This window comes from Gavialis gangeticus, unplaced genomic scaffold, assembly GCF_001723915.1.
Source record: "Gavialis gangeticus isolate Ggan-Ray unplaced genomic scaffold, GavGan_comp1, whole genome shotgun sequence".
NCBI lineage: Eukaryota > Metazoa > Chordata > Crocodylia > Gavialidae > Gavialis > Gavialis gangeticus.
The window spans coordinates 29,752,434-29,772,809 of NW_017728993.1; the positions used below are offsets into that span (position 1 = coordinate 29,752,434).

The window sequence follows — 20,376 nt, forward strand, 5'->3', positions numbered from 1 at the left end:
TTGAACTTTAACTTTTTTTTTTTTTTTTTTTTAAGGTTTAAAGTTTGGCACCAAAATTAAGAATGTGCCAACCCCAACAGGGTAAGTGCCATTTTCCCTTGTATGGGAAAACCCAACATGCACCATGAGGACAGAAGTCTTCATAGATCATTACATTCTCAGTAATGACAAGCAGTTTCTCCTTTTAATAAATGGATCCAATTACCTTGTCCATTAGTTTGAGTTGGAGCTGGTCCAGCAGGAGGAGCTGCAGGTGGTGGCTGTGCTTGCTGCTGATAGTAGTGAGCATAATAAGCAGCCCATGCTGCAGAATTGGGGTCTGTTCCTGGCTTACCTAAAAAAATAAAGGTCCACTCTCTTACAATGTAAATAGTATACTTTGGAAGAATATTACATAGCTATAAATTTCACATAGCTTTGCTTACAGTTTTAGTTGTTTATATGTAAAGCATGTATTGTTACACCTTCTACATGCATCTTACTATCTTTTACCTTTCCACATCTTTACTTCTCATCATGTTGTTTCACTTACATGTTCAGGGACAATTCATGTTTTCTGCTGCACCATATGGAGACTAATCACTCCATAATCAAAACACAGTTGTGTGATGAATAAACTCCAACAGAGTATTTCTCAATTCTAAAATGCTGCGATACTCTCCCAGTTTAACTGTTACAACACTGCAGTTGATCCTTTGATTCAAGCTAGCATCAAACTAAATTGTATTGTTTCAATTATACCCTTTAAGTGTAAGTTGAGCCATGACCTGACTAAACTTCATTTTAGTAGGTACTAAGCCACAAAAAATGCATCCCTATTCCTAACTCTCCATGGTACACTTGGATTTCAATGGCCAGTTCCATTTTTAAATAATGAGAAACACCTAATACTAGAAAACAAGCCATCTTGAATTTTGAGTCTCTCAAAATGTTTTCCAAAGTAACGAAAAGGTACTACGTCACAAAAAAAGTTTAGAAGCCCCATACAAACCTTGCAATATTTAAAAATATGGTCAAGCAAATCTCTCCAAATGAAAAACATTTTGACATTTCTAAACCATTTATTTTCATGTTAAGAATGCCTCCTGATGCAAGCAAACAGCTGATAGAACACGTTAAGTCCTATTCCATTTAGATGTCTCAGAGATAGTCTAATAAGTGATGTAAATTAAGAAGACACCATGATGAGGGTTAAGCTGTTCTTTTGCACTGTAATTTAGGTCATAAATTTTACTGGAAGAAAACAAGCAAGCTACAGGGATGAATGTAGGCTGACTGCAATGCTGTGCGGAGTACAACAAGAGAAAAGGAATTAACCGAACTCTAGGTCTATCAAAGCATATGCTACCAAAAGATGACAGAACTGCTTTGTTCTTTTATGGAAGGAAGATCTACTTTAAAAAACAAAAACAAAAAAACAAACACCCTTAGAAACCTATTCTAGAGAATTAGACTTTGAAGACTACTGAAGACTCCTAGTGAAAAAAAAAAATATAAAAAATGATTGAACAGAAAACAATTCTTGACCACTTCACAATAAAAACAAAAGGTGTCTATTGTCAGAATTATTGGCTGCTTCCAGATGTTAAAAAATGCCAGCCCAGAATACCCCCATGCTTTACCAGAAGCCACAGCATGTTACGCTGACCTGACTCTGCAATGTCTGTATAGATGAGACATTTCAGCAGCACTATTTGGCGCTTTTAGCTAAAGTTGTTTTAATCAGCTATTAGATAAGAGCACCAAAACAGCACCACTAAAGCGCCCAATTTATGCAGACATTGGGCGAGCCCGGTTCAACTAATGCACTGCCTCTTCTGGGCATGTGCTGGGCTCAGGATGCGAGTACGCCAAGTTTAAAGACACTTTTTTTTTTAAACGTCTGCACAAAGCCATTGTGTGAGGCCTGGGGGAAATCAGAAAATTGATTTTTACCCATATATGGTGAAAAACTTCAAGTATTGGTTGTTTAAAACTGAAAATTCTAAATAGATGTGTCACACTGACTCACTGGATGCTTTATGCCCTGGTCTCATAAACCAAGTTACTGATCTGACTACATCTCCAATGACCAGTCCATCTCTCTTGCTTCATGAACTTCTGCCGTGCCAAAACCCAGATGAACAGCAATGAAGTACTGAAAATCCCCTAAAGCGCTATCAACAGCATTCCTGCATCAAAATATGTTAGTGTGCAGCCAAAACCTAAACATGATTTCCAGATGTTTAGTAGTACAACAGAAGTATGACCCCCCCAGAAAATAAAGCTTTTTGGAAAAAAAATTGAGGGGAGCGCAGAGTGGGGAAAAGAATTTATTTCCTGTCAAGAGCTTTGACTGAAATCTTATCCAGCTTTGGACATGACCACTGCTGAAATCTTTTATACTAACAGTAAGCAGTTAGAATCAGAACATTTTTACCCAGGGTCTGCCATGTCTTATAGTTTCACAGGTTTCTAGGGGCAGAACGGACCTGAACAGATCATCGAGTCCGACCCCCTGCCATGGCAGGAAAGATTACCGGGGCCAAGCCACCCCAGCAAGATATACATCTAGCCTCCTCTTAAAGACTGCCAGGGTAGGAGCCAACACCGCTTCTCTTGGAAGTTGGTTCCAGATCCTAGCCACCCTGACAGTGAAGTAGCGCCTCCTGATATCTAGCCTAAATCTACCCTCTGCCAGCTTGTGACCGTTATTCCTGGTCACTCCTGGTAGTGCACACGGGAACAGGGACTTCCTCAATGCCTGCTGGTCCCCTCTGACTGGTTCGTAGCCTTGGCTCCCTATAGATCTGTTTTCTACCGTCTTGCTCAACTGGACACTTGAATTACCCTTAAAGTTGCTCAGGTAAAGGTTTTTAATAAGGGGGATGGACTCTGGAAGAGATTTTGAAAGATAATTACCTACCAAAAAAGAATCAAACAACAATAGTCTTAAGCTAACATAATGGAAGTAGTTAACAGAAAGCAGGATTTCTGAAGTACTGCTATCCTTTAAGGAGGAAAAAAAAATGGTGAGAAATCCAAGATTTTGACTCAAAGGAGCATTATCCTCGCCAGGATCAATATCACTTAGAAATGAGATACAATTAAACCACCAAGTGAAACATCATGGCCAGTGAGACTAGAAAGGGCTTTGGGGATCAATATAAATCACAAAATCTTTGTCAGAGACCCTCGAACATGCTACTTCAGCTCTCTGAACTAGTGGCCTGCTTTTCTTACTCAATTTTACAAGATAAGCTTAGTAGAGAAAGTTGAACCTCTCACTCTAATGCAGGTAATTTTGAGATTTTCCATTTAGAAGAACGTAAGCAAATCACAGATGTAACGAGGCAATACTCCTGCTCTTTTAACTGAATTTCAGTAACTTACAAGTTATTTTTATGCATTTTATGTATATGCAGTTTCTCAAAGTAATGATCAAGAAGCGGTTTTCAGATTTAGCAGTAAAAATAAAAAAAATGTAAAATGCACTTTTAAAGCAGCACATATGTACATCAAATGCATGTCTGAGCAAGAATATTTTTATAAAAAAATGCATTTCTTACCTGGATCTGGTGGATTTGGTGGCTGCCAGTGTGGATAGGCATTACCCCACCCTTGTGGGGCATATGGTGCTGGTGGACCACTGTAAGACAAAAGTACCATGCTCAATGACATTCAAGTTGAGGGTGACTCCACTCCCCCCCCACTTTAAAAATGGAAGTAAAATGCTGCTTACTGGGGTGCAGGACCAGGGGGTCCTGGATTATAAGGAGCAGGATTATAAGGTCCCATAGGAGTGCCGGGACCTGGCGGTCCAGGAGGTCCATGTGGGCCAGGAACAACACCATGGGGCCCATGAGGAACAGGTGGACCCAAAGGATTTACTGGACCCTATAACAGGGAAGAAGCAGGCAGGGAGAAAAGTGACCTCCATCTTTTCACATACTGAGAGCACAAGTCTGGATTCCAATAGACAATGAGCTAAAAACTTTTGTCCAGACGTCTGGACTTTTCCTTCAGAAATTGATTCCTTAAGGCATAAACACAAGTAATAAGCAGAGCAGTTTAAATGTAGTTTAACCCTGAAGCAAACAAGCCTGTTAAACCAGTTTAAAGCTGCCTGTTCAAATGTGTACCTGGAAAACTAAGTATTCATTTGAACAAGTTCCTGGCAAAACTGTTTGATGTGATAGTTCAAATGTTCTGCAAATATGGGTCTAGCTGATTATCAAGGCAAGAACTGGAAGCCTAGATTGTGTCGCTTTGCCTCCCTCCCTGCCCAGCAACTGGCCACCCTGGTGTGCATGCAGCAAGAACTCTACTGGCTCACCGTGCTCTTTTTGCTGCGACTTTTTAATCAATAAATTCCCTTCCAGTGTCAGACCTACAGTACTTCTCACACAATTGTAAACCAGTTCAAAAAATTAGTGACATATGGGAATGATTTGATCATTACATATGTCCACATCTTTAGATTCTCTCATGAATCCTCCCTCTAATGTCATCTTAGTACTTCTGGTTCTCAAGGGCCAGAATACTGCAATTCCCATTCAGAGAAGCTCTCTTTTTATCCACATAACAGTAAACTTTCAAGTTTTTAGATCTGTGAACCCTGATAATTCATCAACAATCTAATTACCACTAACTCTAGAAGAAGAAAAAAAAAAAAAAGATTGAAAGAATACTTGTTTTGAGGGAACAAAATCACTTTACATTCCCACAAATGAACAACACATTCAAATTAATTATATATAATTTTGATCTTAACTAAGGGGTGTTTTGGTATAATTTTCTACAATAAGGCATTCATCAAAGCATGCTTATTGTTTGCCTATTTAGACCCACACATAGGCTAAAAACAGTCAGCAAGAAATGAGACCAACAGAAAATGCATCAAGCCTAGATTATAACTATATATACACATTGGATTAATCTAATAGTTTTGAAACTATCCAAAATTAGTCTCCAAGGCTGTCAAATTCCACATTATGCACAAAACAATTATAGCACATGATGCTACAGTGAAAGCTACTTAATTTATATCAACCATGACCTAGAAGAGGGTAATTCCATCTCTTTCCTATTCAGTTCTTCATCACTCAGATCATCAAGAATGAAAATCAGGGCTTGTGATTATGCTTACATCTGAATTTACATTCAGACACTAATGATTAACAGTAATTAAATGACTGTCAATCTAGTTAACATCTGAAAAAAGGAACTCAAGTGGAAAGAACTAGTGAACAGACTCAACCATTCAGTTCAATTTCATGTATTCTCTCGCTTGTACCTTGCTAAAATAAAGATAAAGATGTATCAACAGCCTTACACAGCAATTTAAGATGCTTCTCAAAATACTCACTCCAATTTTTTCTTCTATAAGTTGTCGAGCATAATCAATCTGCTGTGGTGTCCCACGGATAGTAAACATTTTCATGTTTGGATCTGCATTTGGTGGTGGATTTCTCTGAAGTTCTATTCTAGCACCAGACTGCTGGCTTATGCTTTTGATAGTTTCACCTCCTGTAATTAAAATATCCGACTTTCATGGCAAGACATTGCATTGAATTCAAAAAACAAAAACACCTTAACTAAGGTGCAAGTTGGTCAAAAATTTAGAAAAGTTCAGACCTGAGTGAACAAGAATTGATGAGCTAGCTACCTATTCTTACAGAATTTTGTACTGGCACATGATTTTTAAAAAATATTTAAATGTTTGCTTTTAGTCTAACTGACACGGTCTTAGTAGTGGAGACCAATAAATATAATGAACGAAACAGAAGGAAGAAAGTGCAAGGATCTGTACTTGAAAAATACATCAGTGAAGAACTTCAAAAGTGTTTCTTGTTTTTTTTTTGTAATGTCTAGGCATGACACTCACTAAACTCTAACATAAAAATCAAACAGGAACAACAATGGATATGTAGAGCCATATGTAAGGATATACATGCACATTAATATCTATAAATTAAATTAGAAACCAGTAATTGTTTTTGTTTGTATTCAACAGAAAAAGAGTAAGGGAGAAAAGTTTAGTTATTGGTTGCATAAAAATCAGAAGTGATATAGGAGCAAACAATGCCTAAAAGTGAACACAGATTCTCAACTGAGTATTTTCTTAAGAGAAAACATGATACTTTAAAGGTGATTCTCTGAAAGTTATTTTGATTAGTTATCAGTTGCATAAAAGGTCGAAAATTTTAAAAATAAGCTTTTCCTGAATTTCAGCAGTATTTTGAAGCATTAAACAGGCTGTGAATGTGTCTGTTGTTTTCAGCTTTTCAGCTGTTAGTGATGGACTTCTGGCAAGATGTATGGTAAAGCAAAATCCAAGTGCTGTGAAAAATACACAAATAAAAATGACAAGTGGAACTCTGTCACTGAAGTCAACTATTTACAAGGGCCAACACTGTACACAACGTAGACAGAAATGGACAGAGGAGTATATATTCATTTCTTGATTCTTTCATTTGTAGTATTGTAGTAGCCTCTGATGTCATTTTAACCATTTAAGTAAAGAGTTCTCAGACACATGAAAGCTTCAGAACACAGACTAGTAGTCCAAGTCTGGAAATTAACGTTAATAATTTGTACTGTCCAGAAGAAACACAAGGATTTTTTTTTAAGGTTTCATTTGACAGCATGCTGCAGCTTAAATTTAACCATAATATTCTATGAAATGTGTAACTTTTTTTGTAGAGAGCAAAATCTTAGTACTATTTACTACATTACAACTTTGCTGAAAAATGTGGAAACCACTTTTGCAAAAAAAAATTAAGGATGAACAATAAGACTAAATTAACAAGTCAATATTGAATGCACACAAAAGTTACATTTGCACAAACTGGAAGAATTCACTAGATGAGCAACATGACATTATTTCACAGCCATTAATTAAGGGAAATGCACTTAAGGCTAAACGTGTTTAGAAACTGTGTCAAGATTATTGACCTCTCTGGTTACTAGAAACAAGTATTATTTCCTACAAGAAAAAGAAAATTAATGTTAAATTATTCAACAATGACAAAATGAGAGCACACCAACTAAAGTAGACACTACTGCAATTTTCACTAAGATCTCTCTGAAAATCTCTATGATACAGTTACCAACACAAGAAATGATTTCTAGTTAATATATAAAATGCATTGCCTTTGCCAATGATTAATCCAGTTTTTCCAGTGGGTACAATAAAATTGAATTCCTGTAATCCACCAGGAGGCCCCATGTTCCAGTTGCCTTGGCCTCTACCCCTTCCACGACCACCTGGTCCTGGTCCACCAGGATTACCAGCCTAAGGGGAGACAGGGAAGCGGGAAGGGAAAGGCACGTTAGCACACACTACTAAAAGTTACTACACCATTCAGTGCAGCGCTAGCAACTAACTTCCTAGAATACAATGGCTATGACAAAATAACGAGCATCAGATTAATACAAGTAAAAAAAAGTTTTAATTAACTGTCACATACAAAATAGCATTTTCTATAGTTAACAGAATATTATGAAGCTTCGGTCCCTGATTCGACTCAGCGGAAATTCAGCCCAATTCGGTGGCTGAATCTCCAAATCAGAAGACCCTTTAATCTCTCCGAATCAAATTAGAATCCTCCAAATCGATTTGGAAAGATTCGGACACAGACATAGCTTTAAACGTTTCTACATCTCTCTAGGTAGCAGGTGCCTCGTGAACACTGCAATGCTGGGGCGCATGAAGCATCCCACAGAAGTGCGGAGGGCTCACCAGCGTGCTCAGCAGCAGACCCAGAAGTGGACCAAAGCACTTCTTGTCCACTTCCAGGTCCACCCCATTGTCCTAGGTTTGGGGGGCACCCAGGGTCCCCCTGTGGCTGATTTCCAAGCCAGGGAGGTGCAGGCCCCCCCATCAGACCCAGAAGAGGACCGGAACTACTTCTGGTCCACTGACGAGCACATGGAGCCTCCCCCCCGGGACGCTCCATCCGCCCCAGCACCGCAGCATTCACAAGCTGCGCTAGTACCTCGATGTATGTGGAAAAAACATTTAAAGCTGTGTTTACATATGAATTGCTGATTCTCTGAATAAGCACTGAATCTTCAGATTCTGCCAAATTGAATCAGAGATGGTGATCTGAATCAATGACTCAAATCACTGACCCTGATTTAAGCTGAATCCAAATTGAATAGGGCCTGTTTTACACACCCCTAGTGTGAAGTAGTAGCATCTAGGTAAGAGCACATGATTCAAAAAAAGGTGAGAGGAAAAGCATGTGCACGCACATAAAGGAAAAAGCTGTGCTAAGTACAGTATCTCAGTTAGAAAAATTAGTACAAGTTCACATCTCTTGTATATTAAAAATGTAGCAGTTAAAAGCCGAAGCACTAAAGGTGCTCTGGATCAAAACCATTTATTTTTACTGGAAAAATAAAAAGTATAAAGCAGGTCCACAAGACAACACAATGTGAGGACTGCTTGATTACATCAGATTCAGTGGTGGGAATCCGAAATCAAGCTTGGTTAAAGGTTATGATGAAGTAATCACTGCAAGATTAAACACTGCACTAAAACAGCTAGAATCAAACGCTGACAAGGACTTTACCTGGACACTACGAAGGAGATCTGTTATAATTTCTGCAGCATGCTGGCATCTGTCTGGAGGTCCTGTGATTTGGGCTATTCTATCTGGAGTTGTTCCATCATCTGGAATAAGAACATTATATTTTGATAAGCTTAAGCCATATTCTACTGATAAACAAAGCTGCCGATCTACCCTTTATATGCACGTTACTTACCTGGTTTGAACTGGATCCTAACACCAGCATCGTTCTGTATTTTTTTGATCATCTCTCCATTTCTTCCAATTACTATACCTACAGCAAATCGTGGTATTGGAACCTGAAAGAGAATATACTAAGCTATTTCAAGATGCTGATGATATAAGTGTTTTTATGAAAATCTAGAACATCTTTTGTGTAACAAAAGACTAAACTATGGCCACTGACCTCATTACTTCAGTCTTGTATTCTGTCACATTTGTGGTCTAAAGGAGTTACAAATCTAGCCAGTAACCGCAAGAGTGTGAAAAACTAAAGTTTCTAGACACCAGAGGTTGTGATGATGGCAGAAACTTAGGAGAAGACACTTTCTTCAAGTTAATGCCCAAGCAAGTTGTTAAAGGTCTACAATAGTCACATCAAAATGACATTTTTACGTAGGCCCCTTCCATAATTTATCGTCATTTACCACACACCTGTGTGTGCGCCAAGCAATTCCCAAGTTTTAAAACTACACCCTTCACCCCACATTAACTGGAAAAATTATCTGCACCTTCCTGAAAATATAAAAACCCCACACAACCAACAATAAACACTATAAACCCCAGTTATTAACCCAAATTGGCTGATGAAATACTGCATCTAAGAGGTGGCAGCATTTCAGTCGTGAACAAGTCATACTTACATGTCATAACACTAGTTAAAAATTATTATTAGTATTAACTACCTTTTGGTATTAAAAACAGGTTTCAAAATACACAGCGAACAAGTTTCAACCATGCTTACGTCTATCCCTTCATTTCCTCCTATTCTTGACCCATATTCGTTGCGCACCTCTCTAAAGCCACCTTGGTCACGAATCAGCTCCAACACCATTTCCTTGGCTTGCTAAAAAGAAACCCCACAAAACAAAGCAAAAAACAGTTTAGATTCCATTTCATTATTTTGATGAACATTAAAAACATTTAAAAAAGGAAGAATTGAGCACTTCCATCTTACTTGAACTTTGTATGGGTCTCCTGTTATCCTAAGAGGCTTGTCTGCCCCAGTGTTCTGTGGCCCATCTTGAATCATGACCATTTTGACTCCTGCTCGTTCCTGTTTGACAACATAAATATAAGTTTCTGCAGAATTCCAAAGTCTGACAGAAAATATTAACTCTTAAATGTTTAAAACGTACCTGAAGTTGCTTAATTGTCTCTCCACCTTTCCCAATAACTAACCCTGCCTTACTGGCTGGAATCATAATTTCTTGCACTGCATTTCCAGGTCCATCACCATGATGAAAGCCAGGTGCAGGTCTGCCCTTTTCAACTATCTGATCAAGTAATCTCTTTGCAGACCTGTGAAGAGATGCATACACTATTGTTACGAAGAGCAACTTGTTCCATTTGGGAAAAGCTGCATAAACCATTTCTAATTGTTTCTTATTTTTAAGTCCACACATACAGATAAATATCAGAAGAGTATATTTGTCAAATTCTGTAAGATACTTTGTCAGTCTGCCTTCTGTTACACTACATCAGATATCACAAAGCTGAGTGTAGTACTAAAAGAAATACGATTGTGGCAGATTTCTTTTTAAAGAATTTTTGAAAGGATAGGAAAGTAGCATAGACATTGAGACCCACAAGAACCACCATGAAAAAATGAACTTTCAAACATCCAAGATTCATACAAGATTTTTAATACACCATCACCACCATGTTATTAAAACAATATATAATTTAACAGCCACAACAAACTATCAAGAATAAACATAAAATAGTCACTCAACCAACTAATTATAATAGGACAACAAAGGAGGATCCAGGAGGTTTTTTTTTTTTTTTTCCCCCCCTGGGAAGGCACTGAGGATGAATTTATTTAGAAACTGAGAACACCCATTTCCTAAGCATCTTAGATCACTAGAATGCCTTAAAAAAATTGGAACAAAGGACTTCAATCTTAGCTCATACAACACCACATTGGGATAGGACTGGGCATTTGACCAAACAAAAAGGATTACTTTATCCAGTACTGTTACTGCAACTTTTCAGGAATTTATGGATTAAAAATTTACCATAATATATGCAAAGTTTGAACAAGCAAGTAAACATGCATTTCCTGCCCCAAAAAACAAAAAAAAATATGATAACAAAGGGTTTCATTTAGTGGAAAAGACAAAGTATGTAGTTTTTAGAGATGTTGTAAAAATTATCATCATCAGAACTGGTCAATAAAATTGAATACATCAATTACAAAGCCAACAGGACAAAAAGGCTGGTGAATTGTTGACGGAGGAGGAGGAGAAAAGAAGCAGTTATGGATATGCAAGAAAAGAATTCAGTTAAACTGGAAACAATAGGTATTAAGAAAAAACTGGAGTAAATCAACACTTGCCCTACTTGGGAATAACAGGCTACTACTTCATTATAAACTGAAGCTTTCAGATGCTTTTCAGGGATGACTACAAGAAGAACAAAGTGCAAGATGCCCATGTGATCAGTAAGACTTCAGGTGAAGGTGAAGATGAAGCTGGTATCATGCTGCAAATCTGTCATTTGTGAACCAAGTATCAGTGAAGGCTCCAACCACTTGTTTATACAGAATGGATACATGCTGTCCTGTTTGAGGGCTATCAATCTCAATCTGGAGCAAGAGCTGAATTACAGTATAGCCTCATAAATCTGGTTTTCAAAATTCTGAAGTTTTCAAAAATTCAGCACTTTTTAAAAATACACTTCATCATAAAAGTAGTGGCAGCTGGTCCCAGAGCAGCAGCCACCTGCATAGTGGTGGCATGGGGTGGTGGATGGTGGTAGCACCTGCCATGTGCAAGCTTCTCCCTCCACACCAGGGGGTTTGTGGATTTATGAGGTTATACTGTACCTTTAAACAGATCAAGAGCAAAGTTTATTTAAAGGAAGTATAGATGTTTGTAATATATGCTTTAAATAGCATTTAATTTCACCAAATAAAGTCAACCTAAGATCTTTACAACTACATAAGCTTTACCCTCCCACCTTTTTCTTTTAAATCTTTTCGTCTCTTTGTTACCTCCAAACATACCTTAAGCATACTCCACTTTTCCTCTCTTCATTTTGTCCTCAGTTTCCTATGACCTATGTCCATATGTTCAGAGTTACTCCTCTGTTAGTGCTTGGTGGTTTAGTAGCATGGAAAGAAAAATATGGGGCTGCTGTGTTTGAAAAGGTATAGGGAGGGAGACCTTTTCTCCAAAACTATAATGTTTTTGGAGCAGATGGATCAAGAAAGGTTGAAAATAAGCCTATGAACCCAGGCTCCAGAATATTGTGGTGGCAGCTTCATCTGCTTGAATAGCTAAAGTGGAAGGGAGGTTATCATTAGCTGTGGCTAGTTGGGTACAAGCTTCTACTGAATGTCTTCTCACTTGCATTATACACTCAGTCCTACTGATCAGCCAGTTCTGTTTGGTAGTATCTTTTATTGGACCAACTTGATGGTTGGGAGAGATATTAAACTCATGTGGCCCGCCGGGTTGAGCTACCTTGGGGCTCACTGTGCATACAGCATGCAAAGTTGACACAGGACCTGCACTCCCTGTGGTGCACAGGCTGGACCTGATGCTGCAGACAGCACAGATCTGGCCACCATGTGCAGTACCACTTCCAGCCCATGCACTCCCCCCATGACTGTACCAGATGCTGCATGTCAGCAAGCTCCAAGCCCAGCAAGTGTTGGGTGCCGCATACAGGGCTAAACGGGCTCTGAACAGTGATTCCTGCAGTCGCAGAGAGCACACATGGCCAGCCCAATAGGGCATCGTATGCCGTGCACAACCTGGACCACCCTTGTATTCTGTGCAGCATGCAGGACAAGGACTACTATCGACCCACAGGCCAGATATGACTCTGTGGGCTAGATCCAGCCCATGGACCCTGTTTGATACCTATGGCTTAAACTGTAACTACTTCTTTCCCAGACATGAAAAAGTATGCCCAAAAGCTTGTCTAACGTCTCGCTACACTTTACAGCTGGCCCAATAAAAGATGTTACCCAAAAAACCAAAAACCTTGTTTTTCCTATATTTGCTGGGCCATTAAGAGGAACGCCATCACTGTGACCCTTCCGATCAGCAACCAGTGAAAAAAACTGGTGGTCTGTAAGATCCATGGGTCTCTGGGTTTGTAGTTTATGGATATATATGTGACACTAAACACTTCCTCATGCACATCAGCATGCCTTATGTTGTCTATTTTTAAATCACTTATCTTCCAGAAGTGTATTATAACTTGCACACAATGGATAAGGAGCCAAGTTTGATAATAAAGAGGGTTTAACTATGGCAAGCTGAAACTCCAGGGCCTACATATGCACAACAGGAAAGCGTCAAGAGAGAACAACACAAAGGAGAGTCCCACAAGGTAGAAAAATAAAATAAAAATAAGTGTAATGTGAAAATACAAATCCTAACAAGAATCTGAATTAACCAATATGTGATGAGTAACAAAACTCAGAATTAAGCTTACACTTAAAATCAAAAACACAAAACCTTACAAAGAACTAAAACCAGAAATTTAGTAGCCACTCCCTCCCATCTAGGTTCCGTGCAGAAACATTCAAGCGCAGTTCTTTTTCCCTTACCACTCTATGCTAAGCTGGAGATAAACCAAAAGATAGCCTGTAAATTTTTAATATTCATGTTAATGCTAGTAAAATGCTAATTTTGAAAGCTTATTACTAGGGGTACAGACAGACTGGTCTACAGGGGAGGGGGGGTGGTGTCCTGCAGCCACCCCAACATTTGCCGTAGCCCCCCACCCACAATCCCCCCTCTCCCAGCGCTGCTGCCACCGCCCTCACAGGGCTCTTCTCGGTGGGGGCTGGGTTCAGAGCAGGCGCTGGGAGGATTTTGCATCAACCCCAAATTTCACCACTGCTCTGCTCCTGCCACCAGCCTTGGCTCAATGCCCCACCTCCACTAATGCACTGGGAAGAGCTGGGACTGCATTGGGAGGCTGCAGCACTGGGAGCGGAGCGGCAGCAAAATTTGGGGTGGATGCAGCATCCCCCCAGTGCTGCCGGCACCCGCTCCAAATTCAGCCCCCTGAGAAGCTGCAGCCCGCCCTACACAGATCTGGCGGTACATAACCCCCCCCACTCCCATGCCCTCCTGGGGTACAAGCAGCAGTGGGAGCCGCTCCCACTAGCCATGGCTCCGTCCCCCACCTGGGCAGTGCCTGCCCTCTCCCTCACCACAAGGGGCATTGATTCCCCCCCCCCCCCATCACACTGGACTTACCAGCTGGAGGCAGCTATATTGGAAATCGGATTGGTATCAGCTGATATGCCCTCCTTAAATATTAGCCATTGATATCGGCCCCAAAAACCTCTATTGGTACACCCCTATTTTCTGTATCTAATTTCAGCTAAATGGGTCAAATACTGTGTATTTATTTTTACACAGACAAGTATCAGAACTATTAAAATTCATGAAGTTCATGTCCAGGTAGCTTGAGTGTTCAGTCAGTTCAGCAAGGATCAAGTAATTCATGCATCAAGAAGCGATTCTTGAGCTGCCCAAGATGGGCACAGGACACAATACGGCTCTTTAAAAATGTTGACTGGGCTTTCTTCCAATTTTTTTGCTTGATGGAATACTATAAACAAAACTAAGTCTGAACAATAGACTCAAACTCCACTTACTATTACATTAATTGCAGAAGAAAAATACCAAGGTAACTAGTTACAAATATCACCAAACCCTACAGCATCCCCACAACACAGCAAGATTTCACAAAGTTATTGTATTCAGCACATACCAACTTCCCTCTCCCCCACCAAATGTACAGCCAGCCCCATCACCATAATAGATTGTTCTCATTGTGAAACTAGTGCACAGATGGATCAACACCAGATGAAAATGGATCAGCTGTATAGTCATAGAAAATTAGGGTTGAAAGGGACTGACCTCAGGAGGTCATGTAGTCCAACCCCCTGCTCAAAGAACAGGACCACCCCCAACTAGATCATCCAAGCCATGTCTTAAACACCTCTAAGGATAGAGAATGCACAATCTCTCTGGGTAACCTGTTCCAGTGCTTTACTACCCTCCTAGTGGGAGAGTTTTTCCTAATATCTAACCTAAACTTCCCTTGCTACAGCTTAAGACCACTGATTCTTGTTCCGCCATCTGACACCACTGAAAAGATTAGCACCATCCTTCTTGTAACCACGCTTCAGATAATTGAAGGCTGCTATTAAATCCCCTCTTGATCTTCTTCTGCAAACTAAATAAGCCAAGTTCCCTCAGCCTCTCTTCATAAATCATGTGCCCCAGCTCCCTAACCATCTTCACTGCCCTCCACTGGACTCTCTCCAATTTGTCTACATCCTTTCCATAGCAGAGGGCCCAAAACTGAACACAGTACGCCAGATGTGACCTCACCAGTCAGAACAGAGAGGAAGAATAACTTTCCTCAATCTGACAGCAACACTCCTACTAATGCAGTGCAGTATGCTGGTATCCTTCTTCACAACAATGGCACACTGTTGGTTCATATTCAGTTTATTGTACTTTTCTGCAGAGCTGTTGCTTAGCCAACTGGTCCCCAGCTTGTACTGGTGCCTGGGATTGTTTTACACTTGTCCTTTAATCCTGATGAGATTTTTATCAGTCCAATCCTCCAATTCATTGAGGTCTCTTTGAATCCTAGCCCTACCCTCTAGCACATCTACTACTCCCAACAGCGTGATGGCATCTGCAAACTTGCTGAGGGTGCACTCTAGGCCATCTTCCAGATCACTGAAGAAAATACTAAATAAACCCAGTTGCAGGACAGACTCCTGGGATACTTCACTTGATATCAACTGCATATTAGACATCAAGCTATTGACTACTACCCTCTGAGCCCAATGATCGAGCCAGTTTTTTATCCAACCTTACAGTCCATTCATCCAACCCGTACTTCCTTAGCTTGCTTGTGAGAATGTTGTGGGAGATGAAAGCCTTACTGAAGTTAAGTATTATTAGCTATTGTCAGAGATCACTTTGTAGTTCTGATTTAAGAAATTTATGCCCTGACCCTATTAAACTTTGTTTCTAGAGCTAACTGTGGAACCAGGAACTACTTTAATGCATATAGTGATATTTTCCTTAACACACAGAAACAGCTGAATGTTTATATTTTCCCATCACTATACAGAATACACAGGATACACTTGTATGTTTAGACCTTAAAACATAATAGATGTTTATGTTACTTACTGGACAGATTCGGGTGTTCCAGTTAACATACAAGATCTTTCAGGCAGGCCACCACTATCTAAAATGTTTGTAAAATAAAAACTTAATTAACAATTCTATTGAGCTGAAAAATTATCATTAATAAAAATTAGCTGGACTGAGTATTAACACTCAAATACAGTCACTTGCTCACAAGATTTAGGCCTGTTTTGCACATGTGGATAAAATATGCTTTAATCTAAGATATTTAACTGAAAAGCATCAACTTATATTTTAAACCTACCCCTCTGGAATGAATAAACCTCAAAGAAAATAATTACCAGGAGCTATCTGTATTTTACATCCAGATTCTTGCTGTATGCGTGAGATCTGTTCTCCTCCTCTGCCTATTACTTTGGAGGAGAAAAGTAATAGAAAAAGATGCATATAATTAGTTCCAACAATATTTTTAAGATGTCAATTGAAGTGTTATTATTCTTACGTTACTTACTGAATCCAACCATTCCATCTGGAACCTTGTACTCCTCTGTCATTACAGATCTGAACAAGATGAAATGCAACAGAAAACATTTGCTAAGAATGCTGAACTGGTTTTCAATTCAGAGTATTATTTCATCTGTCAAGACAGACTGACTACCTTTAAACCATTGCCAATGAAGATAAACTTACATAACTCTACCTTGCAGTGTCTTTTGAGAAACCTACTTAGCTCTGCCTAACTTTAACGACAGCCCGGTGCACACATTTTTACTTTAAGAAATCTGTCAGTTTTAACCTAAAAGCCCTTCAATATAAATAGTGGCAAAAGCACAATCTAGTTCTACAAAGCAAAATGAAAATCAATGATTGTAGGGATGAGGGGACTGTTTGTTTGTACAGATGAAAAAAAATACTGAGTTTGTTCTTCCCACACAGTTCTAAGTGTAGCACATGACACCAAAAAAAAAGTCAACAAAATGGCATCCCATGCACTTAAATTTGGCTCTCAGCTATTAATTTTCACAGTTAACTTGGGAAGACTTTCAGAAGATGTTTCATAAAAGAGCATCAAGACAAAAAACAAAAAACAGAATGCTAAAAAACTCAAAAGCAAATGAAGCAACAACCAAAATCAGAAAATTTTTATAGCTCCAACCTTTGCTGTTGATGCATCGGTGGCATCTGGGTTCCAAAAGCTACAAAGAAACGCATGTTTTTAAGTCTAAGTCATAGATAATGGCAAAACATTTGATAATTACACCAAAGCAATCCACTAATAAGCTAACTATCTGTAGCTATATACAATAAAGCTAGGATTTACAGAAATGTTGCAAAAAGGTAGAAAGCCAATGACTCAACTCTATTGCAGAATATAAGGGAACAACACGTTTTGCTAGATTTTTATTCAAGAAACTAACGTAACCAATGTAAATATTGAACCACATTCATATAGGACAGGGATGGTGTGTCTATTTATTGAACAAGTGGGGCATCAAGGACTCGCTGAACTGCACATGCAGAGAGGTGCCATCAGTAAGCCAACTTCAAATTCCTGTCCTGAACTTGCATATATATCATGGAGGGATTGAAGCAATCCACTTAGCTGGCCATCAAACCTCAACATACAACTTTAATTAACCTGCACCTTCTCTGCTGTTGCTTGCCCTAGCCATACGAAAGAAAATGATTCAAGAAACTAAGACTCCCTCATGTCACCTTGATCTCACTGGTTCAAACATTATCTATCAGAATACTATGCCAAACTGTTACTGTGATAATGTTTACACTTGTTTACATTTTAGTCATACAAAATAATAATAAAAAACCCACTTACAATCATTCTGAGGTGCAACTTTCTTAGCATCTGGTTGATCTGTAAAATTAAGATGTTTTTATTTTTTTATTTTTTTAAATTAAAAAACCTGTCAATCTAATGGCTGTCCCTTCAGTGTGAACTGTAATTTTCCAGTGTATTTTAATCTCTTTCCCCCCTGGAATTTCAGGGAGCAGATCATCTGAATAAAAAAAAAAGAATCTTATGAGAACTCAGCATTCGGTTAGCATAATTGAAAGTAGTTTGGCATTACCACGTATCTGTTCACTGGCCTAGTAAAGACAATTTTTAGAACACGCTGTAGATTTTTAACGTATACTCAATTACTGACAGTTAACTAAAACTGCTCTGTTACTAATAACTGACTGCTCAAGCTAATGATGCTTCTACAGTAAAAACCAAAAGAACCACAAATCTAAGTAGAACATCAAATGTAAGATGCAACAATGCAAGGTAATCTCAGTCTGAACTACAGTATGACATTCCTGTTCCAATATCAGGTGTTTCAGAACAAAGGCTTAAATTAAAAAAAAAAGCTAAACCAAAGCAGCTACATCACTACTGTCCAAAACCTCTCTGTACAAATAAAAGGTATAAAAAAGGCATAGATAACCTGTATCTGAAAAGATGCAGATGCTTCCTTCCCACCCCATATTCAAATTCATATGAAGAAACTATTAATTATGCACAACACCTCAGACATGATCCAAGGTGTATTTGTGTCACCTGTTTAAAAAGATCCACTAGTTTATTTTATGTTTACATACTAAACACAGGTAATAAATAAAAATTCCTGCCTTTAAAAGGAGAGGGCATTCCCTCCCAGTGTGCTGTACTGCTCAGACTTGTCCAAGAGCCATCTACACATAAAATAAAAAGAATACATTACATACATCATCTGAAGCATCATTAGCTCATTTCTGAAAATCAAAAACCTCACTATTATAATAGGAAAAATCCCACATTATTACAGGACAAAATCCTGTAGATTGAGTCACAGTCCTCTTAATGGAATAAAGTCAGAGCTCATACACAAAAGACCTAGAACATATTTCAGCACTTCCAAATTCAAAATTTCTCCTTTCATTTTAGCAAGAATTGTGTGTGTGAGAGAGTGTGTGTATTATGAATCAAACCCTGTTAAGTTCACACTACTAGTTTACTAAGGAACAAAAAAAAACAACCAAAAAACCAGCATACTATACATTACAGGTAAAAACATTTCTGTAACAGGTAAGACAAGTCAAAAACATTAAAGATTTTTACGACAGGATATCATCAATATTCACAAGTTAAATATTTCAAAACAGAAGCTTTCCTGAAGTCTAACAAACAGAAGGTTTTAGTCCTATACCATTATACAGAAATAATTAGGAACTGCTGCACTATTTCTCCCTAGGCAACATTCAATTAGAGATTAAATCCAATGTAGGTTTGAAAGGCAATCTCCTTCTACATTAACAAAATTTGCAAACTACTGCCAGTCTTATACAGCAGGCAAAAGACTTTGACAGCACACCCAGATACAGGCACTTGCTGACAATTTGTTTTTACCTATTTTGCCCACATAATTTCCTTTCTGTTACTGTAGTTAATTTGGAAAAAATTAAGCTGTAAAATATGCTTATACAGACTTTGAAGTGACCAACTACACCGCATGCTAACTTCTAAACAAAAATCCGCATTGAAATAAAAACGTACAATTTGTAAGAGTGATCAAACCACAGTACAATCTGGGAAATTTAACCTAGGAGCTGTAATCCAGTGCTGCAGCACTGAACAAAGCAATGTTATATGGTGACATTTCCATGTATTAACACATACCTCCATCCTCAAGAGGTCTTTTTTGTCCTCCATAACCGTAGTCGTTTGAGTTCATTGAGGTCCCTGCGTCTCCACCAATTTTTGCTGCAATCTAAATAAAAAGAAAAAAAAGTCATGTAACAACAGACAGGGGATACCTGTTTTACCCGTAACATATCAGAAACGCAAGTCCTGATTTTGCTTGAAACTACTCATGGTTTCAAAGAATGCATTAAAAAAAACCCATGCCCCTCAGGTGGAGGAATGGGAAAACAAAAGCCGGAAGTGGTCACCTTGAAGAGCACTCCTGCAAATAATGACTTTAACAAATGCCTTTAAAGGACTGTGGTGCAAACAGGAGGGTGCTACACCCGCAAGGTGGAGAAGAGCAGTATTATATCTACTACTGCACAAACCCTGCGTGACACCGCACCTTACACCAGGCACCGAGGGCTCTCCCAGGGAGCCTGCAGCTAAGCCAGTCTGCCCCCGAGCCCTGGATCACGTTGCTTTCCTCCTCCCCGCATCCACAGCAGTTTTAAAACACAAGCCAATAAGGCCTCTGCTTGCTCCGCCCCGCTCGTCCCCCAGCGCCCCGCACGGTGGCAAGGGGGAAAGTGACCCAACGTGCAAGGCACAAAACGCCCGCTCGAGGCCAGGCCCAGGTCCGCCACCAAGGCGGGAGGTGCCTCCAGGCGCCGCTTCGCGCGGCCCCAGCACCAAACGGGGAAGGCCGAGGCAAACCCCCCTCCCCCCGCTGCTCGTGTGGGGAAGCGACGAGACTCACCCGCGCCTGCAGGGGAGGGCGCCCGGGCCC

The 20,376-nt window shown here is 39.4% G+C and overlaps 1 protein-coding gene across 10 annotated transcripts in view; it reads right to left on the reverse strand.

Moving 5' to 3' along the window:
• Positions 1 to 20,376, reverse strand: part of FUBP1 (far upstream element binding protein 1) — a 39,296-nt gene that overhangs the window by 18,339 nt on the left and 581 nt on the right. For 7 of the 10 annotated variants that reach the window (XR_002094667.1, XR_002094669.1, XR_002094668.1 and 4 more), the window contains exons 2-18: positions 19,581 to 19,671; positions 18,554 to 18,616; positions 17,757 to 17,795; positions 17,079 to 17,118; positions 16,434 to 16,483; positions 16,264 to 16,335; positions 15,965 to 16,022; positions 9,914 to 10,076; positions 9,733 to 9,831; positions 9,520 to 9,621; positions 8,752 to 8,854; positions 8,559 to 8,659; positions 7,135 to 7,276; positions 5,348 to 5,508; positions 3,722 to 3,876; positions 3,549 to 3,628; positions 206 to 334 (exon numbers count right to left, since the gene is read on the reverse strand). Coding sequence is in view for 6 of the 10 variants with exons in the window: in XM_019501478.1 (XP_019357023.1) it covers positions 206 to 334; positions 3,549 to 3,628; positions 3,722 to 3,876; positions 5,348 to 5,508; positions 7,135 to 7,276; positions 8,559 to 8,659; positions 8,752 to 8,854; positions 9,520 to 9,621; positions 9,733 to 9,831; positions 9,914 to 10,076; positions 15,965 to 16,022; positions 16,264 to 16,335; positions 16,434 to 16,483; positions 17,079 to 17,118; positions 17,757 to 17,795; positions 18,554 to 18,616; positions 19,581 to 19,671 (1,648 nt within the window). In the remaining 4 variants the exon portion in view is untranslated. The remainder of the gene's footprint in view (positions 1 to 205; positions 335 to 3,548; positions 3,629 to 3,721; positions 3,877 to 5,347; positions 5,509 to 7,134; positions 7,277 to 8,558; positions 8,660 to 8,751; positions 8,855 to 9,519; positions 9,622 to 9,732; positions 9,832 to 9,913; positions 10,077 to 15,964; positions 16,023 to 16,263; positions 16,336 to 16,433; positions 16,484 to 17,078; positions 17,119 to 17,756; positions 17,796 to 18,553; positions 18,617 to 19,580; positions 19,672 to 20,376) is intronic. The other 3 variants (XR_002094670.1, XM_019501482.1, XM_019501484.1) reach the window with 1 other exon arrangement.